The sequence below is a fragment of the Haliotis cracherodii genome, unplaced genomic scaffold (assembly GCF_022045235.1).
Source record: "Haliotis cracherodii isolate W230 unplaced genomic scaffold, xgHalCrac1.p SCAF_5, whole genome shotgun sequence".
In the NCBI taxonomy this organism is placed as follows: Eukaryota; Metazoa; Mollusca; class Gastropoda; order Lepetellida; family Haliotidae; genus Haliotis; species Haliotis cracherodii.
Genome location: NW_027266308.1, coordinates 58,351,953 through 58,373,906, shown reverse-complemented (window position 1 = coordinate 58,373,906; position 21,954 = coordinate 58,351,953). Strand labels below are relative to the sequence as shown.

Genomic DNA, 21,954 nt, shown 5'->3' with positions numbered 1-21,954 from the left:
ACTGTGCACTCTTACTATATATTCTTATAAAATTGTTATGAAAAATATTTAAAAAACAGACCACCCCATTGCATTCAGTTCAGATTCCACAAGGGTCTTGTCTGAGAACAAACAACCACCCAGCATGCATCAGTACCACAACCCAGCATGCCCCATTGCCACTACCCAACATGCACCAGTGCACTCACAGTCTGGCGTAGCTTTTCCAGCGCCTGCACATCCCCAGTGCAGGCTGCAGCACACATCAGGTTGGGGTACAGAGCGTCGCGCAGTTTCACAATCTCCTGGAAATAAGAGGTTGTGGCAGTGCATCAAGGCCAGGTGTGTAATGTTGTGTGCCAGACATTTATTACATTTACTTCAAGTTCATGACACATGTCTCATCGTATCGGGTATCAGTGAATGTACTGTAATGATCAATTGTCATGTTTTTTGTTAATAGTACAAAGATTTTAAACAAATATGTTCTTCATTTACAAGATACAAAACACAAACTTAATTGTTAATCCATTTAGTTTTCATTGTACTGTGAATAACTAGAAGCAGTTGAAGTGTGGTTTATTAATCAGCAGCTGCCTAAGTATATTGGTGACCTTTCCCAAGATCTGTTTTTGATTTGGCATGCGTCATCTACATCTAGAAGCCTTTCATTAAAAAATTAAAATTCTAACTGGAGATAAATGTTCCTTTAAAATTGTCTTGACTTTGACTTATAAGGGTATGTTTTATCTTAGTTTTAAGTCTTGGGACTATTAATTGAGTTTACATCTGGGCTACAAAAAGTGTTAGTTATAGAGAGAGTTTTCAGTGACTGGTGTGTGAGCTTGAGAACCCAGGGATTCTACACATCCAAGTTTGAGACAACAGGGTTTGACTGAATACAATTTTGTCCAGGTTTTAGTTGAATTATCCACACAATTGTATGGTATAATACTTACAAGATATGTGGTTCAGTAAAATTAAACTTGAATGAAAGAAAATTCTGTTTCGATGTGACTCATATACCACTCAACATTTGCTAAGGACCAAAACAGTCATCTTTAAAGGTGCGGTCCTTTGCATATTTGGACTTCTACCTGATCATTTAAAATATTTTCTATCAAAAATATGTGAGTGCCCTTAATGTTTTACACCCGAGTTAGCTTCATGCCAGCCATGGCAGTGGCAGCGGGCTTCACACATTGTGTACCATGTGAGGAATCAAACCCAGGTCTTCAGTGTGGCGAGCCAACACCATAACCACTAGGCTACCTCAATTACAGAGAGATGATTTTTGTTTTGGTTTGTTGTTTTACACCGCACTCAGTAACATTCCAGCTATATGACGGCGGTCTGTAAATAATCGAGTCTGGACCAGACAATCCAGTGATTGACATCATGAGCATCGATCCACGCAATTGGGATCAATGACATGCATCAACCAAGTCAGCGAGCCTGACCACCCGATCCCGTTAGTCACCTTTTACGACAAGCATAGTCGCCTTTTACGGCAAGCATGGGTTGCTGAAGACCTATTCTACCCCGGAATCTTCACGGGGTACAAAGAGATGAAGTATACAGAGTTTGTTTGATGGCATACATGGGAGGCTGTTAATATGTTACTGTAACCACTGATACACTGTTTAGTCATCGTTATGTATCAGGAAGTTATCAGGGCTGTAACAGCCAGTACAGAACCTGTACGTCTTGATGAAATAGCTGAAAGGAAATTCACAGGGTTAGCCAAATATATATTGCATTTTCTATCTTTTTCCTTTGAATGAAATAAGATAGTATTTCATCTAGGATATGCTTGAATAGCCACAACCCTGCTGACCAGTATAAGTCTTCACTCACCCACTCATATCTCATGCTTTTCCAGCTCAATGAAGTGAAGCGTAAATGACTTCAATGTTTACATGAATGCCTTTCCATCTTAATGGAGTAAAATGACTTCATGTCAAATGCGAATGCCTTTCCATCTTAATAGAGTATAGTGTAAATAACTTCATGTCAAATGTGAATGCCTTTCCATCTTAATAGAGTATAGTGTAAATAACTTCATGTCAAATGTGAATGCCTTTCCATCTTAATAGAGTATAGTGTAAATAACTTCATGTCAAATGTGAATGCCTTTCCATCTTAATAGAGTATAGTGTAAATGACTTCATGTCAAATGTGAATGCCTTTCCATCTTAATAGAGTATAGTGTAAATGACTTCAATGTTAAATGTGAATGCCTTTCCATCTCAAGTGTGAATGACATTCTGACTGTAAAGTGACTGTAACAAGTTCCCCTTCAACTACAGTGTACTAATTCCTGACACACCCACATCCTTGCTGCTGAGGCTGAGGGTCCTGGCTACACTCTCTATCAGCTCGTGGTCCATGATGGAGATCTCCTCCTGGATAGACGTGGTCATCTCGCCGCGCAGGTTGCGACTCATCATCTGCACAGATCAACGTGGAACAGTAAAGAAGTCTGCCACATGGTAAAACTCAAAACCCATGCAATAGTATGTGTCACTAGACATGCATCAACAGGGGAATAACATGACACTTGTAACAAAAAATTCAATCATGTAATTCAGGCAAGTTCAAGATTATTGCACTTATACAGCGATGTGCATGCACGTGCATGTGAGGCTACTTGTACTAGTTGGGACTTATGCCAGTTTTACAGTGCTAACCCATAGAAATGTTTATACCCACTCAGACACAGTATACTGACTCTGAGCCGACTTGTTTTAACCCCTTAGTGCCAAGCGCCAGGCAGGGTAGGAACAAGTACCATCTCTTAATGCCACTGACCTTCCAATTTTGGTACAGTTAGGAATGCACACATACACGCACACACACACACACACACACACTCACGAAGACACTCACAGGAAATTTACCCATTACCAACATTCATTGATCAAGAACTTTGTTTATCCTGACAATTTCACTCGGCATGAGAAGATAAGATTCCCTTCAGATCATGGAATGTACAACAATTACTAAGTAGATACAAGCAGCCCTCCAAGAGTCTGAGCCCTCACCTTTCGCTTCTTGTCCAGAGACCAGCTATCTTTGCCGAGAATGTATCCGAGTTTGGCGAGAGCAGCCTCTGGGGTCATATCGCCGCCAGGTATGACCCCGGTTTCTCGCAGGGCCTGGACACACCACAGTCAGAGATCACAGTCAGAAAACACAACGTCAACGTCATTTCAAGATGAAAGTGGGATATAAATGCTACCTGTTGTACCTGGAGGATTACAAATAACTTAAGCATGATGTGTCAGTTTGTTTGTTTGTTGTTTAATGCCACACACATTTCACAGACTATTTATATGTTACGACATCCCATGACCTTTCATCTGAACAGTCAGAGCATTACTTACCATATCAGGAAAGTGACAGTGACACAGTATCAACCAAGTCAACATATCTGACCACCCAATCCATCAGGTCACTCCTTACGAACAGTATGGGTTGCTAGGGACCTATACTTACCCGGCATCCTCAAAGATGTTGTATGTCTCCAAGGCTGTTTGTTTGTTTGTTTGTTTGTTTGTTTGTTTAACAACACAATTGGCAATATTCAAGCTATATGACTAAGTGATTCATACCATGAGCAACAATCCACACAATAGGCATACGATGACATGCATCAACCAAGTCAGCGAACCTGACCACCTGATGCCTCTTACAACAAGTATAGTCGCCTCTTACAGCAAGCATGGGTTGCTGATGATCTATTCTAACCTGGATCTTCACAGATGTCTGCAAGTGAGTGGATTGGTGTTAGTGATTTAATGCCACTTTGACCAGTGTGGTATTAGTTAAACCCTAAATGGGCCCCATCCTTAAATGGAGATAACTCTCACGAGCATGCTGCAGGGTGCAACCACATGGCACCAGCCACACTCTTGTACACAGCTACAATTAGTGATTAAACATAGTTAACAACGAAGACATCTTTGTCACATTGCCACAATCAGCATTTTAATCTTTTCACAGCATATCAGTTTTAAGAAAGTGATGCAGGTCTCAGACATTTACCATTTGAGCCCCCACAAACATGTACTGTACATCTATGGTGAGTCTATTCCTCCTACCTTCCCAGTAGCGTAGGATGTGGACACTCTGCCGTGAGTACACTGGGTGATGTTGATGATGATGATGCCCCAGTTGGTGGCTTCCCGGAACAGTTGCAGCAGGTCCTGTCGGTTGTCGGGGGCGTTACCAGCCCCGTATGTTTGAAGAACAACTCCCTGCATTGGCGGCTGCATAAACGCTCGCACCTACATGGAAGAACACAGACTCACATTACAATCCATTAGCTGGTGCTACAACAGTGTGTCTCCATTTCCACGAATACGGTCTGATTGTCCTGCACCATGATTGCGGAATACCTGTATTTAGCTGAATCAAAACCAATCTAGCTGGTAAAAGTAGACAAGTCTAGCGGGACCTAGATATGAACATTTAATAAAACATTTCACAGACTATGTATATGATCTGAGGACATACCGTTACAGGTCACGTCAGAACGACCTTTCAGGCTAACACGGGGTATTCTGTACGACACTTAAAGACTGTACAACTGATTCAGTCAAAATCATCGTCTGTTTCTCACTTCAAAGAAACATTTCAAACAGAAAAGACTTTCCACAGTGCATGGGAAGTTGTGACACATAAAACGATAAACTTTGAACATTCAATTGAAAACTTATTATCGGAAGTAGTAACATGCATAACATTTTTTTAATAATGACAACATTGTTGTATAACAATTACTTTATTGATAATTTATAACAATAATGGCTCTAATCGTGGCAACTTCCAAACTTTCGGGAAGTTGTAATCTATCGGACCGTCATTCAGGCGATATTTCTGACAGATCATGATCTGAAAAATACTATCATGAAAGTCTACCCCGTGGATAAGCTGACCCCTTTCTACAGAATCAATTTTCTGGTCCTCAAAATTCGGCTTATCTGCGGACATATCTGGTAATCCCGGCCATCTGTAAGACATTCCAGAATTTTCATTTGTTCAATATTCACATTTTTAATAGAGAACTTGTCCAAAAAGATTCAAAAGTATAGTCTGGAATGGAAGTCTCCAGTTTGAAACAAGTGCTTGAGAAAGCTGCTTTCTGTTTGGCAAAAGCTTATTTTTTTGTTATTAGTCATTTCATTGGTTGGTCAAAGGTCACGAAAGGTCGTTCTGACATGACCTGTAATGGGATGTCCTCCGATCTTTGACTAGTGGTAGTGAGCACTATGATCTGATTTTTAATGAGATTGATCAGTGTATGAAAATTCTCCAAACTTTTAATCAGACAACCGGACTTGCAACTATGCAAAGTTACCAGACCAGATAAAATGTTGCCAGTCCAGAATTTTCTCGACTAACGAACAAAAGTAACAAAAGGGCAAACATAAGACTAGTAATGTTAGTTTTCAGAAAATAACAATACACTGGTGGATTCTCAACTTAGTAACTTTAACTCCTGACCATTTGTCGTGCAACTTTCAAAACTGACCATCCGTCTGTCTCGGACGTGTATGCGGAGAGGTCTGTACTCACTGTTTGAGCAGTTATGCCTGGAAAGATCCTCAACAGACCCACATTGGGGCAGAAGTTGGTTGCCACACGGAACTTCTCCGTGGTGCCGCTGCGGAATACACCTGCCCAGTCCACTGCAGGGAAGATAATCAGTAGGTTGTAATATTGGAAGATTTGACCATGTTCAGTCAAGAATACTTTTGCATTTATAGAAACTGGTAGCGAATCAAAACCATGCAAGTGTGAACACCTGTATTTACACATATAACTCCATAAATGCAAAACCATATTGAAGTCAATACATCAATGGGCAATGTCTTCAATCTGTTTCTTTGTCAGACCAAATTTCACACATGAACTAAACTTTTAGGTACCATATCATTCACTACAAAGACAAACTTTCCTCAAATATCGTAAAATATAAAATGTATGAGACTTCAAGTTGGGTTCTTGATGACAATAACTTGATGTTTCACTGAGACTACAATACATGACAGTACCTGAAATATCAATCTCCAGCGTCACGATGGGAGCCATGTTGGGGGACTTGAAAGCACTGAAGCTTGTTGCATCATTCTTGATGGTGCGGTTACCTCGAAACACCTTTTCGTTGAAACACACAAGCACCTGGAACATTCACATACTGACTATCACTGGACCTGGCAAACAATAAAGCCAAATGCTGATTTGGAAAATACTAAAAGCAGCGGCCACTTGTTTGTAAATACGTTCTTGTTGAGACGTTTCCAGTATTTTTTAAAATTCCAACAAATTTACAGTTCACAAAGATAATAATATTAATGTGCATATTTATATTGCACCAAATCCACACCCTAAGGCACGTTCTAAGCTCTAACATTATTACCCCAGGTAATTGATCAGTGTGCACTTGATTTTCATTCCCAGCTCCTTGAGAGTGAGTGAGTTAAAATTTAACATCACATTGGCAATATTTCAGCCATATCCTGACGAGAGCATTAATAATATTTAAATTTAGATGAATAAATACCTGTCATCAACAAACAGTATGATAACTAGACTATCACAGTTTAGAAGTAAAACTGTGAGTGAGTGAGTTAATATTTAAAGTCACATCTGCAATATTTCAGCCATATCGTGACTAAAGCAATTAAAACATTAAGAAAACATTAATTTAGACAATAAAAAAACCTGTCAGCAAAGGACAGTAAAATTACTAGACTTATCACAGATATCAACTTTTAAAACTAGTATGTGACCATAAAAAGCTATTACTAAACAGAACAATACATTGTAAAAACGGGCTATAGATCGCCAGGCAGTTCACCATACTAGGGACCATGGGGACTTATAGTACCTTTGCTACCTACATGGACCCCAGCAGGATATACACCATCCCTTCAGTCGCTGGCGATTGTATGCAAAAGTTTAGCCATTGATTAAAACTAACAAATATACTACGATTAAAACCGATGTAAGAATAAATGTACTTTGAATGATGTGGTCTTACATATCCTCGCTCCTTGAGAAGTACACAACCCAACATCATTGTTATTGGACAGAATGTGCAGCAACTAACAAGTCTAACATCAATATATCATGACATTAATTTTATCATATTAGACCTGACAGCAGATAATACATGTCTTAATACTACAGTAAAATATCCTGTTTGTTTGTTGTGATGTTGATGTTTAGCAATATCCTAGCCACCCAAAAAGCCCATACCACCCCTACTCACCTCGGGGATGCAGTAGTTCCCAGCAATGATGAGTGACGAGAGGAAGTTGTCCCGGCCATCACTCCTCACTTCATAGATCGGGATCTGGAGACACAAGAACACAGGTAACAGTCGTAAACACAATCAGAAGTTCTCAGTCAACAAACATACACTTCTCAACAAAATAAACATACACTTCTCAACAATATAAACATACACTTCGCAACAAAATAAACATACACTTCGCAACAAAATAAACATACACTTCTCAACAAAATAAACATACACTTCTCAACCAAAAAAATGTACACTTCTCAACAAAATAAACATACACTTCTCATCAAAATAAACATGTTTGAAAGTTTCACAAACAAAATATGTGCAGCTTGTTTCCTTAAAATTTTCCTTACATTATCACAGATCTTGATCTTCAGACATTGATTTATAAGTGTCGTTTCATTCCTGTAGAAAGAATAATATTAATGCTTAATAATCATTGCAGGTACATTTCTCCACCTACCTGTGAGCCAGTGAGTATGATTGGCTTGCCCAGGTGTTCACACATGAAGGAGAGAGCAGATGCAGTGTATGCCATCGTGTCCGTGCCATGCAGAACCACAAATCCATCAAACTGGTCATAGTTGTCCTGAAGAAAACATAACACACCATCAGACCCGAGCCAGACAGAGAAACAGGGAGGGTAGCTGGCGTGACTCGGGTGTAAATACTGGATGATCAATGTATAGCAACAAATGTTATATTTGGGATAACACTTTCTTAGTAAAGTACAGATTCTCGTACTTTTGTTAGGTTGAGTCCCGTCCGGGACAATTTACACTTGTCAGAGGGGTACTCAAAGTATGTGATCTAGACAACCAGTTTTCGGACTTTCATTTTTGTGGAAGCCTCGGTGGCTGAGTGGGTTAGATCACTGACTTTGTGTGCTGGCGATTAGGTGCCTCACTCTGGCAAGTGTGGGCTCGAATCCCGGACGGGACTCAACCCCCAAAAAGTACAAGAATCTGTACTTTACTAAGAAAGTGTTATCCCAAATATAACACTTGTTACATGTCACCACTTTCTAAATGGCATGTCACATGTGGGTCTCCATTCAGGTGAGGGGAGGGGTAATGAGGGGTATGTCATGTTCAAGATTATTGCACAAATATGTGGTCTTAGCTAAACCCAAAATGGGCCCCAACCTTAAATGGGCCTCTGCCAAAGGCAGTATGAGGGAGATAACTAGCAAGATGCTGAGTGCAAGCTCATGGCACAAGCCACACCCTTGTGTACAGCTGCAATTATGTGATTACACTTAGTTAATGGACAATGACATCTTTGTTCTAATGCCACAATATATAGCGACATGCATGTATGTACAGTAACTGCTGTTGTTTTTACTTGTCAAGAAAAATGCCAACCTTGTTTTATCTCCCCAATGCCGAACACCAGACAAGGTAACAACAAATACCTTATGGCATGTTAACATCTTATGGTATGATGCGGCTGGGGTTTTAAACCATTCCACTCCATCCACTAGATAACAGAGGCAGTATGTATCTATTAAGAACATGTTCCAACCATTACACCACACAATCATGAGTTCTACTTACTTTACACCCTAACAACATCCTCAGCAATCTACTAACCTTTGGGCTGGACAAGTCCAAATTTACTACCCGGGTACCCACCCCCATATTACCCTACCCTACCCTACCTTTGTACCCAACCCCCTATTACCCGACCCTACCCAGGTACCCAACCCCCTATTACCCGACCCGACCCTACCCAGGTACCCAACCCCCTATTACCCGACCTTACCCGGGTACCCAACCCCCTATTACCCGACCCTACCCAGGTACCCAACCCCCTATTACCCGACCTTACCCGGGTACCCAACCCCCTATTACCCGACCCTACCCAGGTACCCAACCCCCTATTACCCGACCCGACCCTACTCAGGTACCCAACCCCCTATTACCCGACCTTACCCGGGTACCAAACCCCCTATTACCCGACCCTACCCAGGTACCCAACCCCCTATTACCCGACCTTACCCGGGTACCCAACCCCCTATTACCCGACCCTACCCAGGTACCCAACCCCCTATTACCCGACCCGACCCTACCCAGGTACCCAACCCCCTATTACCCGACCCTACCCAGGTACCCAACCCCCTATTACCCGACCCGACCCTACTCAGGTACCCAACACCGTATTACTCAACCCTACCCGGGTACCCAACCCCCTATTACACGACCTTACCCGGGTACCCAACACCGTATTACTCGACCCTACCCGGGTACCCAACCCCCTATTATCGACCCTACCCGGGTACCCAACCCCATATTACCCGACCCTACCCGGGTACCCAACCCCCTGTTATCGACCCTACCCGGGTACCCAACCCCATTTTATTCTACCCTACTCAGGTACCCAACCCCCTATTACCCGACCTTACCCGGGTACCCAACCCCGTATTACTCGACCCTACCCGGGTACCCAACCCCGTATTACTCGACCCTACCCGGGTACCCAACACCGTATTACTCGACCCTACCCGGGTACCCTACCCCGTATTACTCGACCCTACCCGGGTACCCAACACTGTATTACTCGACCCTACCCGGGTACCCAACACCGTATTACTCGACCCTACCCGGGTACCCAACACCGTATTACTCGACCCTACCCGGGTACCCAACCCCCTATTATCGACCCTACCCGGGTACCCAACCCCATATTACTCGACCCTACCCGGGTACCCAACACCGTATTACTCGACCCTACCCGGGTACCCAACCCCCTATTATCGACCCTACCCGGGTACCCAACCCCATATTACCCGACCCTACCCGGGTACCCAACCCTGTATTACCCTACCCTCCTCAGGTACCCAACCCCCTATTACCCGACCTTACCCGGGTACCCAACACCGTATTACTCGACCCTACCCGGGTACCCAACCCCGTATCACTCGACCCTACCCGGGTACCCAACCCCATATTACCCGACCCTACCCGGGTACCCAACCCTGTATTACCCTACCCTCCTCAGGTACCCAACCCCCTATTACCCGACCTTACCCAGGTACCCAACACCGTATTACTCGACCCTACCCGGGTACCCAACCCCGTATCACTCGACCCTACCCGGGTACCCAACCCCATATTACCCGACCCTACCCGGGTACCCAACCCTGTATTACCCTACCCTCCTCAGGTACCCAACCCCCTATTACCCGACCTTACCCGGGTACCCAACACCGTATTACTCGACCCTACCCGGGTACCCAACCCCGTATCACTCGACCCTACCCGGGGACCCAACACCGTATTAGTCGACCCTACCCGGGTACCCTACCCCGTATTACCTGACCCTACCCGGGTACCCGCCTATGGTCTCAAAAGATAAGTTCAAACTGTCCAATTGGGAATAGTTTGACTGCAGCCCTGGCATTTAAGTACATGTATAAAATGATCTGGTCATGCATACTCTGAAGTTTACTGAAGTTTTATCTTTATTCAAACATATGAACATCAGTAGTAATCCGTACATCGTGAGAAAGAGATGCAAACATTAGTGACTTGTTGTGGAACCATGGAGTCCTAGATAATTTTTGTTATTGAACAATATGTCACGTGACAAACCATGGGTCCGGGTAGTCCGGTGGGTATCCAAGTCCTCCTCAGTACCTACTTGACCCGAGTCCCAAGTACCCTAGTTGATGAGGCAAAATCTTTCATAGGGTTAACCAGAGCAAATACTTAGAGAATAACCAACGAGCTACAGGGAATTATGGATTATCTGACTCAAGTGAATGAATGGTGTTAATTCCAAGTCCGTGTTGAGGAACTTCTAGCAATCATTCACGAGGGACAGATAATCCCTAATGCTGCTTGTTGGTTATTCTATATTTTATTCATTGATATTTTAAGGGAGAAAATGTTTGTTTGTTTGTTTGTTTGTTGTTGTTGTTGTTTAACACCTCACTCAGCAATATTCCAGCTATATGACGGCGGTCAGTAAATAGTCAAGTCTGGACCAGATGATCTAGGTATTGACATCATGATCATCGATCCACGCAATTGGGATACGATGACATGCATCAACCAAATCAGCGAGCCTGACTATCTGATGACTCTTACAACAAGCCTATTCACCTCTTATTACAAGCACAGTCACCTTTTATGGCAAGCATGGGTTGCTGAAGACCTATTCTACCCTGGATCTTCACGGGTCAGGAAGAATAATAATAAGAAACTTATGAAATGTCATCCCTACAGAGAAACTTCACTGAAGGCAACCTATTGTTCAGGTGAACAATGGATGACGTCATACCATATTTTTCTCATCAATGAAGCACTGTGACATCACATGCCTTCAATTGACCAATCTGCATTGAGAACTGCTAAAATGCAAATATCATAAAGTTATTTCACAGGATCATTCAACCGTTATGGGTGAAACTTAACGTAACTGAACCCCTAAACTGGTTCACACAAGCTTTCATTCAAGACATCCAACTGATACAAGGGAGACAATCACGTTTACCTGTATCCTACTAGCAATGGTGGCCCAGTCCTGCATGTTCATGTTGGATGAGTCAAGGAGCGGCTCGAACTCCTCCACAGTGAATAACACACGGAATTCCTCCTTTGTGAGTCTGTCAGAAAAGAAAAACCTCTTGCAAACACTTACCTGTGACAAAAACACAGGGAGAAACAAAACCGGGGTCACAAAATGACATCCTGTTGGAAAACATGAGTGGACACAAAGCAATTTGCCAAACAGTGTTCGCTCCCAGATACCAATACTTCCTATGACATTCAATTAGTGAAATAAAAGTGTGCTGTTCTTTCACTATATCGCCAGTCTGGGGTACATGTGAAATTTCATGCAAATAAATGTTCCTCGGGCTTTAAAAAATTAGAATTAGTTCTCAGGCAATGACTTTTGAAAATATAGTGCAGGCGGGTGGTGTTTTTTTTGGGGGGGGGCTTGTTCAAACTAGTATGTAACGAAATAAACAGTTGTGTACAATCAACCTGGGAAAGGGCCTCTTTACATATAGAAGCATACAAACTCCTGTTGCCGCCATTACTATAACACAATATGCGCAGTAAATTGGTGCGGATGTAAAGGTAAATGCATGCTTTATTGGATCACATTGTTTTTAAGTATTAGGACTTGAATATATTTTTTTGAAAATGGAAATAAAAACAAAACGTGTGGCAGACTTTATGATGATGCGGGCGGGGCCTGAGAACCAAGACTATTTATTTTTGTAGCCTCATATCAATATATGTGTCACAATAATTGCTCCTGAGCCATACATATCTATGATCATGATAACAATACATATCAGAAATGTTCTTGCTAGAATCTGTACAAAGCATATCCATTTGTAACTGAAATATCAATCTCATTAAAATAAGATCGGTAGTGAGCACTAACATCCGATTTTAATGAGACTGCTGAAATATTAGTCCAGTTTACACAGCAGTATATGATTCAGGTTCTGGCCAGAGATATGTCAGTAGCTTGTTTACACGATAAGAACACTTGACACGTTATTTCATTTAACACTGATTACATTATGCCGCAGTCAGAATTTTGTAACTTCCTGGTAGGAGTGTCATTGATTGGAAATACTGAAGTTCACCTGAAATATGAACAACACTGATCCATTCAAAGCTTCAAATTGAATTATCTGCCATCCCATTGTCACTCTTAACCACTGTAATCTAAAAAAACGTGAATGTTTCTGTGGCAGTGAATTAATTAGCAACGATATTCAGTGAGTGAGTGAGTTTGGTTTTACGCCACTTTTAGCAATATTCCAGCAATATCACGGTGGGGGACACATGGGCTTTACACAATGTACCCTTGTTGGGATTCGAACCCGGGTCTTCGGCGTGACGAGCGAACGCTTTAACCACTAGGCTACCCGACCGCCCCAGTAATGATATTCATAAATTTGTATCTATACATCATCGACTTTAACATTTTTCCAACAGATCAATATCGCAATATACAATGACATCCCTGCCACCTCAGTGGCCCTTTATACTCCAGCTTGAACCAGGCATGATCAACTCTCCACACTGCATGGGCTCTTACGCCAAGTATCTACTCTGCCCCAGATTCTCCTGGCGCAAAATTCACCGGACATGTGATAGATATCAAAATACAGGTCATACTTTGTGGTCAGTGCCTGGATTGGTACAAATTTGTATTTAATCTTTTTTTTACAATCCAAATATGGCACATCAGTGCTGCATATCGGCATCCAGGTGTAGGGAGAGTCGAGATGTTCGTCAGGCTGATATTACAATAATGAAAAGACACCTGACAAGACAACTACAAGAACACAACATGGACATGACAAGCTGTGAAAAGCACTGAGCAAAGTCCATAACTCTGTAAAAAATGTACTTAAGACATCAATTTTCAAACTCATTTAAGATCAAGACCAGTAGTATCAATGTGTAAACTTTCATTTCTCTAACTTAAATACTTTTGGATAAAATTTGTAGTCTTTGAGTGAATGAGTGAGTAAGTGAGTGAGTATGGTTTTACGCCGCTTTTAGCAATATTCCAGCAATATCACGGCGGGGGACACCAAAAATGGGCTTCACACATTGTACCCATGTCGGGAATCGAACCCGGGTCTTCGGCGTGACGAGCGAAAGCTTTAACCACTAGGCTACCCAACCGCCCCTGTACCCTTTGAGAAGCAGATGGACGGACGTAAAGACAGATGGAAGAACAAACTCCATTCCTATATCCCCTAGCACACTTCATGGCAGGGAATAAAAAGTGTAATTTCATGTCAGTCTTCCTGTTCCAACTGGGTTATATGACATGCAGGGAGTTAGTAATTCCATACCAGCTCAGAGGCCGATATTCATGATATTCAGCCCCAAGCCTTCAGCTGATGTAACTAAAAATTCCCAAATTGGAATAAAAATGTTCCAAGTTCACAGTTATAGTTATAATTAATGTTATGGGTTTTAGCTGCGACTTGTATAACAGGACCAATATAGAGGGAGAGGATTTAACATGTTTGATGCTCAGTATTACATGGTTGCAATCACTGTATTTGACATAATAAGCACCACGGGCCCTTAAAAAACTTACAAGGGGGTGTACCGGTATATTGAAACCATACACAATGATTTCAGTTCCTTATCACTAAACAAGCTGTGTTCAAATGAAGCTAACATTTATTTGATAATACATATTTTTTCGATAGTTACTACTACTAAGCAATTATATACCACTTCTATAAAATATCTGTGATAAACACATGTAAATTTTCAATCTTAGAAGGGGCTGCTTACTAAAATTACTTACAATAGGCCTGGCAGTTAGCAGTGGTCAAGGGACACTGATTGCATGGAGCAAGGCGCTTAATGTGGCGAATATGGTAATGCTGTTTGAGAATACAATGTTAACATACTTCTGAATTTTGGAACATAAACATCTTAAATAACATGTTTTTCCCTAACTGGCTGCCAAGGGTACTTGGTTTGGAATCCTACTTAAACAAAACCCTACATGCAGATACCGCATTCGACGTAATAAACACCCAGGGCACTCTCAAAATTAGAAATAGGGGGCTAATCATTTGAATATAATTTTGGTGAAAGAGTTGTGGTTTATGCTGACTGACTGAAATGTTACAAAAAGTCTCTACAAGACAGATATATTTTTCCAGAATTTAAGGGTGCGTATAACACACGAGTGCGTATTATACACGAATAAATAAGTCTTGTGTACATTGATCAATCGGAAGGGTGCTAATCGGGATTGTTCACTAGCCAGAAAATTGGCAGATATCACCGTTGGCTCTTATAAGAGCGGGGCGCCTATTACGGCGAATAAGGTATATGTATTTGTGGAGTAAAAATATAAAATGCCCATGCATATAAAATGAAGCACAATTAAAAATATTACAGGAATAATTCCTCCTTTCACACCAACTTGGACACTGTACATTGACAACAAGTACAACATTCCATTAGCCATTCATGAAGAGTCTCCATTTAAACATAACATTCTCCACTGAAAGCTCTGTTCACCATGCTGACTAGGTGTGCACGTGTCCTGTCATTACGATGACATGGTTGGTGATATGGTGTGAAAGATTTTCTGTGCCATCATACTTCCCCTTATTTCAGTTACATTCACCTCCCATCCAACCTACAGAATTCTATATCAAATGTTATCATGGAACAATATAATTGAAAGCATCATTTGACAAACCCCTTGGGTCAAGGTCACAGATAACTTGAGTCTAGGAAAGAGGGGGAAAGAGGGGGAGAGGCGTTGGAGGGGAGAGGGGTTGGAAGGGGCAGGGGGCACGGGAAATATTCAGAAAGTTAGAAATACAAGTCCATCGCAAGAAAACATAACCATGGTCAGCAACGTTTTAAAAATGCCCCATAGTTTACGACATAGTACTGCTGTCCTGTGGGGAGAGGGTGGACAAACACAAAGATCACAGGAACTTGAAGCCACATATGATAATATCAACTTGTATTTGGGTCCATAAGTCATCTTCCAGACAGGAAAAAGTGAGTGATCATAGTTTTACATAATTTTTAGCAATAGTGCAGTAATATCACCGCATAGCCAGACACCAATGTAAGAAGACAGCAAGTGATGACGTTTTCATTCAAACTATGTCCATGCATGGCATTTCTGCAACCATATTGACAAATATATTTATACTTAACAGCCTGCAAATAACCAAGGTAACTTCACTCTCTTTTTATATGACCTGGATCTCAACTTGCTTCAAAACAGGTCTGATTCGGCATGAAGTTAACTTTTAGAATATTTAAATGTGACATTTCCGTTCAGCAATGGTACAGATACTAACATTTATGAAAAAAGTGCTTCACTGATACTACAGCTTCTAAAGGTTACACAAATGGTTACCATGGTTTCAGATGAGTCTTCCAAAAAAGGAATATTTACCATAAAAGTACTTGTGTCAAATGCAATAAAAAAACTTTCTGACACACTGTCAGTTTCCACACGTATACTGGATATATACCGGTAGATTGGTTGTACAGAGTGAATCAGTGACAACTCCTACAATGTAGCATGTATATGCTCTAGGTCTCATCTTGCTGGGCCATACAGCATCCATAGCACACAGCAACCTGACCCTCAGAATCACGTTCAGTTTCCTGGAATCCAGTTGCTGCTCAGCAAACTGAAAGTGAGTAGTGTATGAGCAATGGCGGAAGTAACTGTCGTCATGTCTGTAGTTGTTCCCCAAATCAAGATTTAAAAAAGACCCTCCCCTTATCCAGTGTACTATATCCGCATTTTCCGTATGAACCTATGGCGATGATTGGGCTCAGGGTAATAACTGTTATAGAAAGATATAAATGCTGGACAATCAAGGAGGACAGATCCGGTGAAGAATAGGTCTTCAGCAACCCATGCTTGCCGTAAAAGGTGACTCTGCTTGTCGTAAGAGGCACCTAATGGGATTGTGTGGTCAGGCATGCCGAATTGGTTGATGCATGTCATAGTATTCCACTTGCGTAGATCGATGCTCATCATGTCAATCACTGGACTGTCTGGTCCAGACTGGATTATTTACAGACTGCTGTCCAATAGCTGTAATAATGCTGACTGCAGCATTAAAACAACAAACAATCAAACAACGATGACAGATGATGGACCCAATTGGCTTTCTAAAGATTTTACAAAATATTATGCAAAATTCTAAACAAAAATCCACAATTCCAAATCTGTACAAAAACTATGGTCAAAAGCGTAGTTCATTCCCTATTACCGACGTTCATCAGTTTCAAAAAGATAAAGAGAGAAAATCTCAGATTGTTATGCGTGACCTCCTACTGAACCAAGTTAGCCTGAAGGATGTCCACTGATCTGAATTCAGATTACTGTATTTCCTCTAAAAGACACCGGGTCTCCGGTACATGCCACCCTCTAATTGACGCTGATCTGCACACTTGGCCCAAAAAATGGAAGCCAGTCCTTTATTGGAAGCCGGATAAGTGATATTTCTCTGGATGACACTTATTATCCCTATCACATCAACTTACAGCATGTAAAGACTACTGCCTTCAACTAATGAAGACAGGTTCCTGCAAATATACTCTTGTTTGACTTAGAATATGGGATTCGGTAAGGATGCCACTTTGCCAGCATTAAACATAAAAGATGTCGGCCTCTGATAAACGTCAACAGCTTGCGTGAAATTGTTGGCCATGATACAGTAACTATAGTCATATGAAAAAATTGGGTGTTCTTTAACTTCTTTTGAGTGGTATAAATACTATATGTCGCAAAGAACTCCTGATTCATGGCACTTCGGATTTTGCAGTAATCACAAGCTCAGCTCAGCAGACATCCTCAAAAAAAGAATCAAGCTACCCTCATCTGCCTTGCATGAGTAACTTTCTGTATACAGATTCATCTGGGCCACTTTACTGGGAACGATAATGTCTGCACAAAGAAGGCCTGACTGTGTTAACACTAGATAGGACCTGGACTTCGGATATGACAATATTCATCATGTTCATGACCACATTACATCTTAATCCACAACATTGAAACATTTGCTTCAGGACTAAAAAATGGACACATCAATACAAAGCAGTTCCAGATAAGGCCATTATTTTTTATTTGTTGGATCACGGCTCCATTTAACGTATTTTCTTAACAATTGTAAAAATATAATAATGAAAGTGAAACTTATTTTTGTATCATTTGGAGATAACTTATGATGCTCAATTTGACATTGATATTTTGCCAAATCATTCACGCGACTAGTGGTAGGAAAATTACTTACATAATAAATCTAGAGTTATGTCCCTTGTCCTTGTTACACAGATGTTGCCGAGATTATCCTCAATTGTCTTCCTTCCCGTAATATTTGCAAAAAACATTCTGCGATCAAGTCTTGTTAAAAAGAAGTCAATATCAGCTTCTTTTTAACATTTTCACTCCTTAGCCTTCTAAATCGGAAAAAAAATGTGATCCAACAAATAGAAAAATAATAATGGTAATCATGCTTCTGGATACAAAAAAGATGCAAAAAATGCTTCTCGGACCCTCTGATTTTTGCCTGTCTGATAGTTTTCATTATTCAGACAACTATTCATCACAATCGTCAGACCACCTCATTTTCTTGTTTAACAAATTTTATGGTCAATATGCACAGGGGATGAATAGAAATTTAATTCAGGTTTTGACACCAAAACAATCAAACACAGTATTGTTATTGATATTTGTTCCTTTGAAAACATAAAATGTAGACTTGAAAACATGCTAAAACAAGAAAAGAAAATGGTCAGGTCTAAATCAAAGATGTGTATGATTCAGAATTCTTGTTAATACTATCATGGCTACATGAGGCCATCTACATTATCTAAGACTCTGCTATCCATATACAAGTAGTAGTACAAGTTAATCAATTAGTTTTTCTACACCCTTCTACATGAGAGACCATGGTGAGATATTTTAACGATGGAGTTGTCTCCGTCGTTCGTGACATCAGTACACCAACATACAGCAGATACAACAACACGACAGTCAGTAAAATGAGTAAAGTGAGTCAGCAGGCAAGCAAAGTGATCGCTAGTGTTACCCATTTGGAGAAGGTTGGCCATCTGTTTTCAGCTTCGATTTGAGCAGCCTGTGTTATACACCATGTACTGATTACATACACATTTAATAGAATCCTACATGAAACACATCAAATCTGACACCATTCATACAGTGGTGGTTAGTGCAAACATAGAAACAAGGACTTTTTAATTACTTGCAACTTGGAAATTTAAACCAATTAATCTGTTTTTGTGAATATAGTACTACAAACACATGAAACAACCATGTCATGAGTGTATCTTCATCTTCCCTAGGCAAGGGCAATATCTGACCATAAAAGATCTATATTGTAATAAAACGGGTCTTACCCCACCACATGCATCAGATCACTTGAGCACCTTGTTTAAAAACATGAAAAGATTTGCAAAATATCTGTTGATGCCCATATGACAGTACACATGCTTTGCAAATCCTGCAGTTGATCGAAACCTGCACGTTTAATCCATGTTGCATTACACGATTTCGATTGAACCATGCATCGACTAGTTAGTCAAGCCAAAATGTAACTCTGGAATTCCAGCCTAGTTCGGCAAGGGTGGAAAGTGGACTTATATAGTCAGGTAACGCCCTTGCCTGGGGAAGATGGTGTTTCTTTGAATGGTAAGTCCAAGTTACTCAGTGGAAAGAAAAAGGACTTCTGGAACCTCAATTAAAATGTTCACAATTATGAGTGAATGTTCGATAAAATGGATCGGTAGATAAATAGAAAAAGTAACAATTCAATATCCGATCCTGTCCTCCTGTCTGACACACTTGAAGTCTTCCTATTCCATCATGTTTCTGACACAGACATTACCTTATTCCTACTTATGTTGTATAACATAATGTAATGGACATACTTACGGTAATGCTAGATGATTCGCCTCAGTTTCAGGGCAAAAATGAGCGTCTCCATATTCAGCATCATGGAAGATGGGAAGGGCTCTGAGTTTCTGTACCATACAGTCAGGCTCCGGCTCATACACTGCACCACAGGAGTTAATGAAGAATTTCAGATCAAGAGCAGACATTAACAGTTTGTAGATTAATGAACAGTAGGTGTTGGCACAATACAATCTTATAGAACTGAAGGAAAGTCAAACAGAATTACAAGGGAAAATTAACGTCACTTTCTTAAAATCATTACATTTTAAGCATTTATCATGTTAATTTCTATAAGCTTTGAGAAACTGTCAGTTACAAACCAAAGTAGAGAAGTGTTTGTATCACATGCAAAAAAATAACTTTCAGTCTTTTTCTATAACAAAACAAATGTGACTGATGCACTATTTTATTTGGAATGTATGACTCCATGTTTACACTGACAGCCATACAACAACCAGATGTATCAGGAAATAAAATAGTTCCTCAAAACAGGAGGTGACATGAGAGCAACATCTTTTGCAGTTTGGTTACAACAAATAGATTCAAAGAATATCATCATTACATGAGAAAGGTCTGTTAAGAATAACCTTGTTAATCCAGCCACAGTCACAGTGTATCATAATACAGTGTTATCCCAAATATAACATTAGTTACATTTGACCACTTTCTAAATGGCATTGTGTATTTATATCATAATACACTTACATCAAGTACAATACAACAAAATGGCTGACACAATCAATGTGACTGGAGAGATTTCCAAAGCTGTTAATTAACCTGTTGCGATTACAAGTGTTACTTAGTGGGACGATCATTAAGAGATTAGCATAAAGATGTGTCAAATAGATAAATTCATAGATTGCTGTAGGCTGTCACTGTAAGTCTAGGCATACTTTGGGTTTCATTTCTTATTTTTGTTCACAAGGAAAGTCGTAGCAAGGATAATCATGCATGGGCATGCAGTCAAACTCCCTGACTTTTCCCAATGCAAGCCAAAATGATGAGTTTAATATTCAAGGGTTTAAATTATCAGAAACAATGCTCCTGTATCTATTCGTCCCAGGGAAGTCCCAGGGAAGTCCCAGGGCTTTCCCTAGACATGTGGAAGTATTACATCAGTGCTTACATCATTTCAAGAATACACTCTCGTGAAAAAAATATGAACGTCAAAATGTGTCGTTCATACACTTATGAACATTACTTTCACTGTCACATGACCACCTCTCATCCAATAATAAAGCCATATATGATATAAACTTACGTTATAAGATATTATACATTGTATTCAGATGTTGATAAGTCCTACAATGCTTGGCATTATGGGTATAAATGCCATATGACCATCACAAAATGTCAAAATATTTGCCTTCACAGGTAAACTAAACTTATACTTGGGTCAGTCAAATCTTACCATGGTGACCTGTTCCAAGTTTCATAGACCTACAGCATGGACACTTGATACATTAAGTGTTAATGCCTAAGATATGTCTGCTGTTTGGCTCCTATCTTCTTAATTACGCCTTTAAATGGACATTACCTTGAGCATGGAGTTGATGTACAACTCCACTAGACCATGAAGGGGAAATGAGAAACAAGAGTAACTGGCCTAAGAGTCCTTCCGTCGGAGTTGAGTTTCAAAAACTGAATGGCTGTCAAACTCCAGGAAAACATCTTGGTTATGATTAAACACTACTTCGACACATAAATGGTATTTGATTTGATAGAAATTGTATAAAAAAATAGCACAACCTCCATTTTTTGTAACCATTCCAATCGTTCCCCCTGTGTACAGCACAAGGATTTTCGTCAGCGGTTCTGCATCGTGTACAGCTCGGGTCTTCAATTCTAGTTCCGCGACTTTCTCATCCACTGATTTCGATCTAGTTAGTTCGGTTTCAGATTGATCAGCATTGTCTGCCATTGAATTAAGTCACACTTTCTTTGTTGTTTAGTAAAAATGTAAAACGTCAGAAATGTCAAGCAATATTGCCAAACCGGAAAAGGGTACTTTATGTTCCTCTTTCTGTTGAAGATTTCCTTTATTATCTCCCTTTGGTAATCAAAGTTGCTCCAAGGCGCAATTATTTGTTCTTCATAAATGACTCAACACAGTCATCCTCATCAATAAAGAGTATTTCGTGATATGTGCTTTCACTGAAACACTTGTTGACTGTGATGTGAAATGCCAACTG

At 40.5% G+C, this 21,954-nt stretch overlaps 1 protein-coding gene across 2 annotated transcripts in view; it reads right to left on the bottom strand.

The window, feature by feature from the left end:
* Positions 1-21,750, bottom strand: part of LOC139442638 (L-asparaginase-like) — a 31,819-nt gene extending 10,069 nt beyond the window's left edge. Inside the window, exons 1-12 of one of the 2 annotated variants that reach the window (XM_071223496.1) lie at positions 21,512-21,750; positions 19,742-19,862; positions 18,879-18,926; positions 11,792-11,903; positions 7,758-7,883; positions 7,259-7,342; positions 6,039-6,165; positions 5,560-5,672; positions 4,083-4,268; positions 3,024-3,137; positions 2,313-2,429; positions 189-284 (exon numbers count right to left, since the gene is read on the bottom strand). In XM_071223496.1, coding sequence (XP_071079597.1) covers positions 189-284; positions 2,313-2,429; positions 3,024-3,137; positions 4,083-4,268; positions 5,560-5,672; positions 6,039-6,165; positions 7,259-7,342; positions 7,758-7,883; positions 11,792-11,903; positions 18,879-18,926; positions 19,742-19,862; positions 21,512-21,683 — 1,416 coding nt within the window. In that variant the 5' untranslated portion in view covers positions 21,684-21,750. The remainder of the gene's footprint in view (positions 1-188; positions 285-2,312; positions 2,430-3,023; positions 3,138-4,082; positions 4,269-5,559; positions 5,673-6,038; positions 6,166-7,258; positions 7,343-7,757; positions 7,884-11,791; positions 11,904-18,878; positions 18,927-19,741; positions 19,863-21,511) is intronic. The other variant, XM_071223497.1, reaches the window with a different exon arrangement.
* Positions 21,751-21,954: the final 204 nt, after the last annotated feature.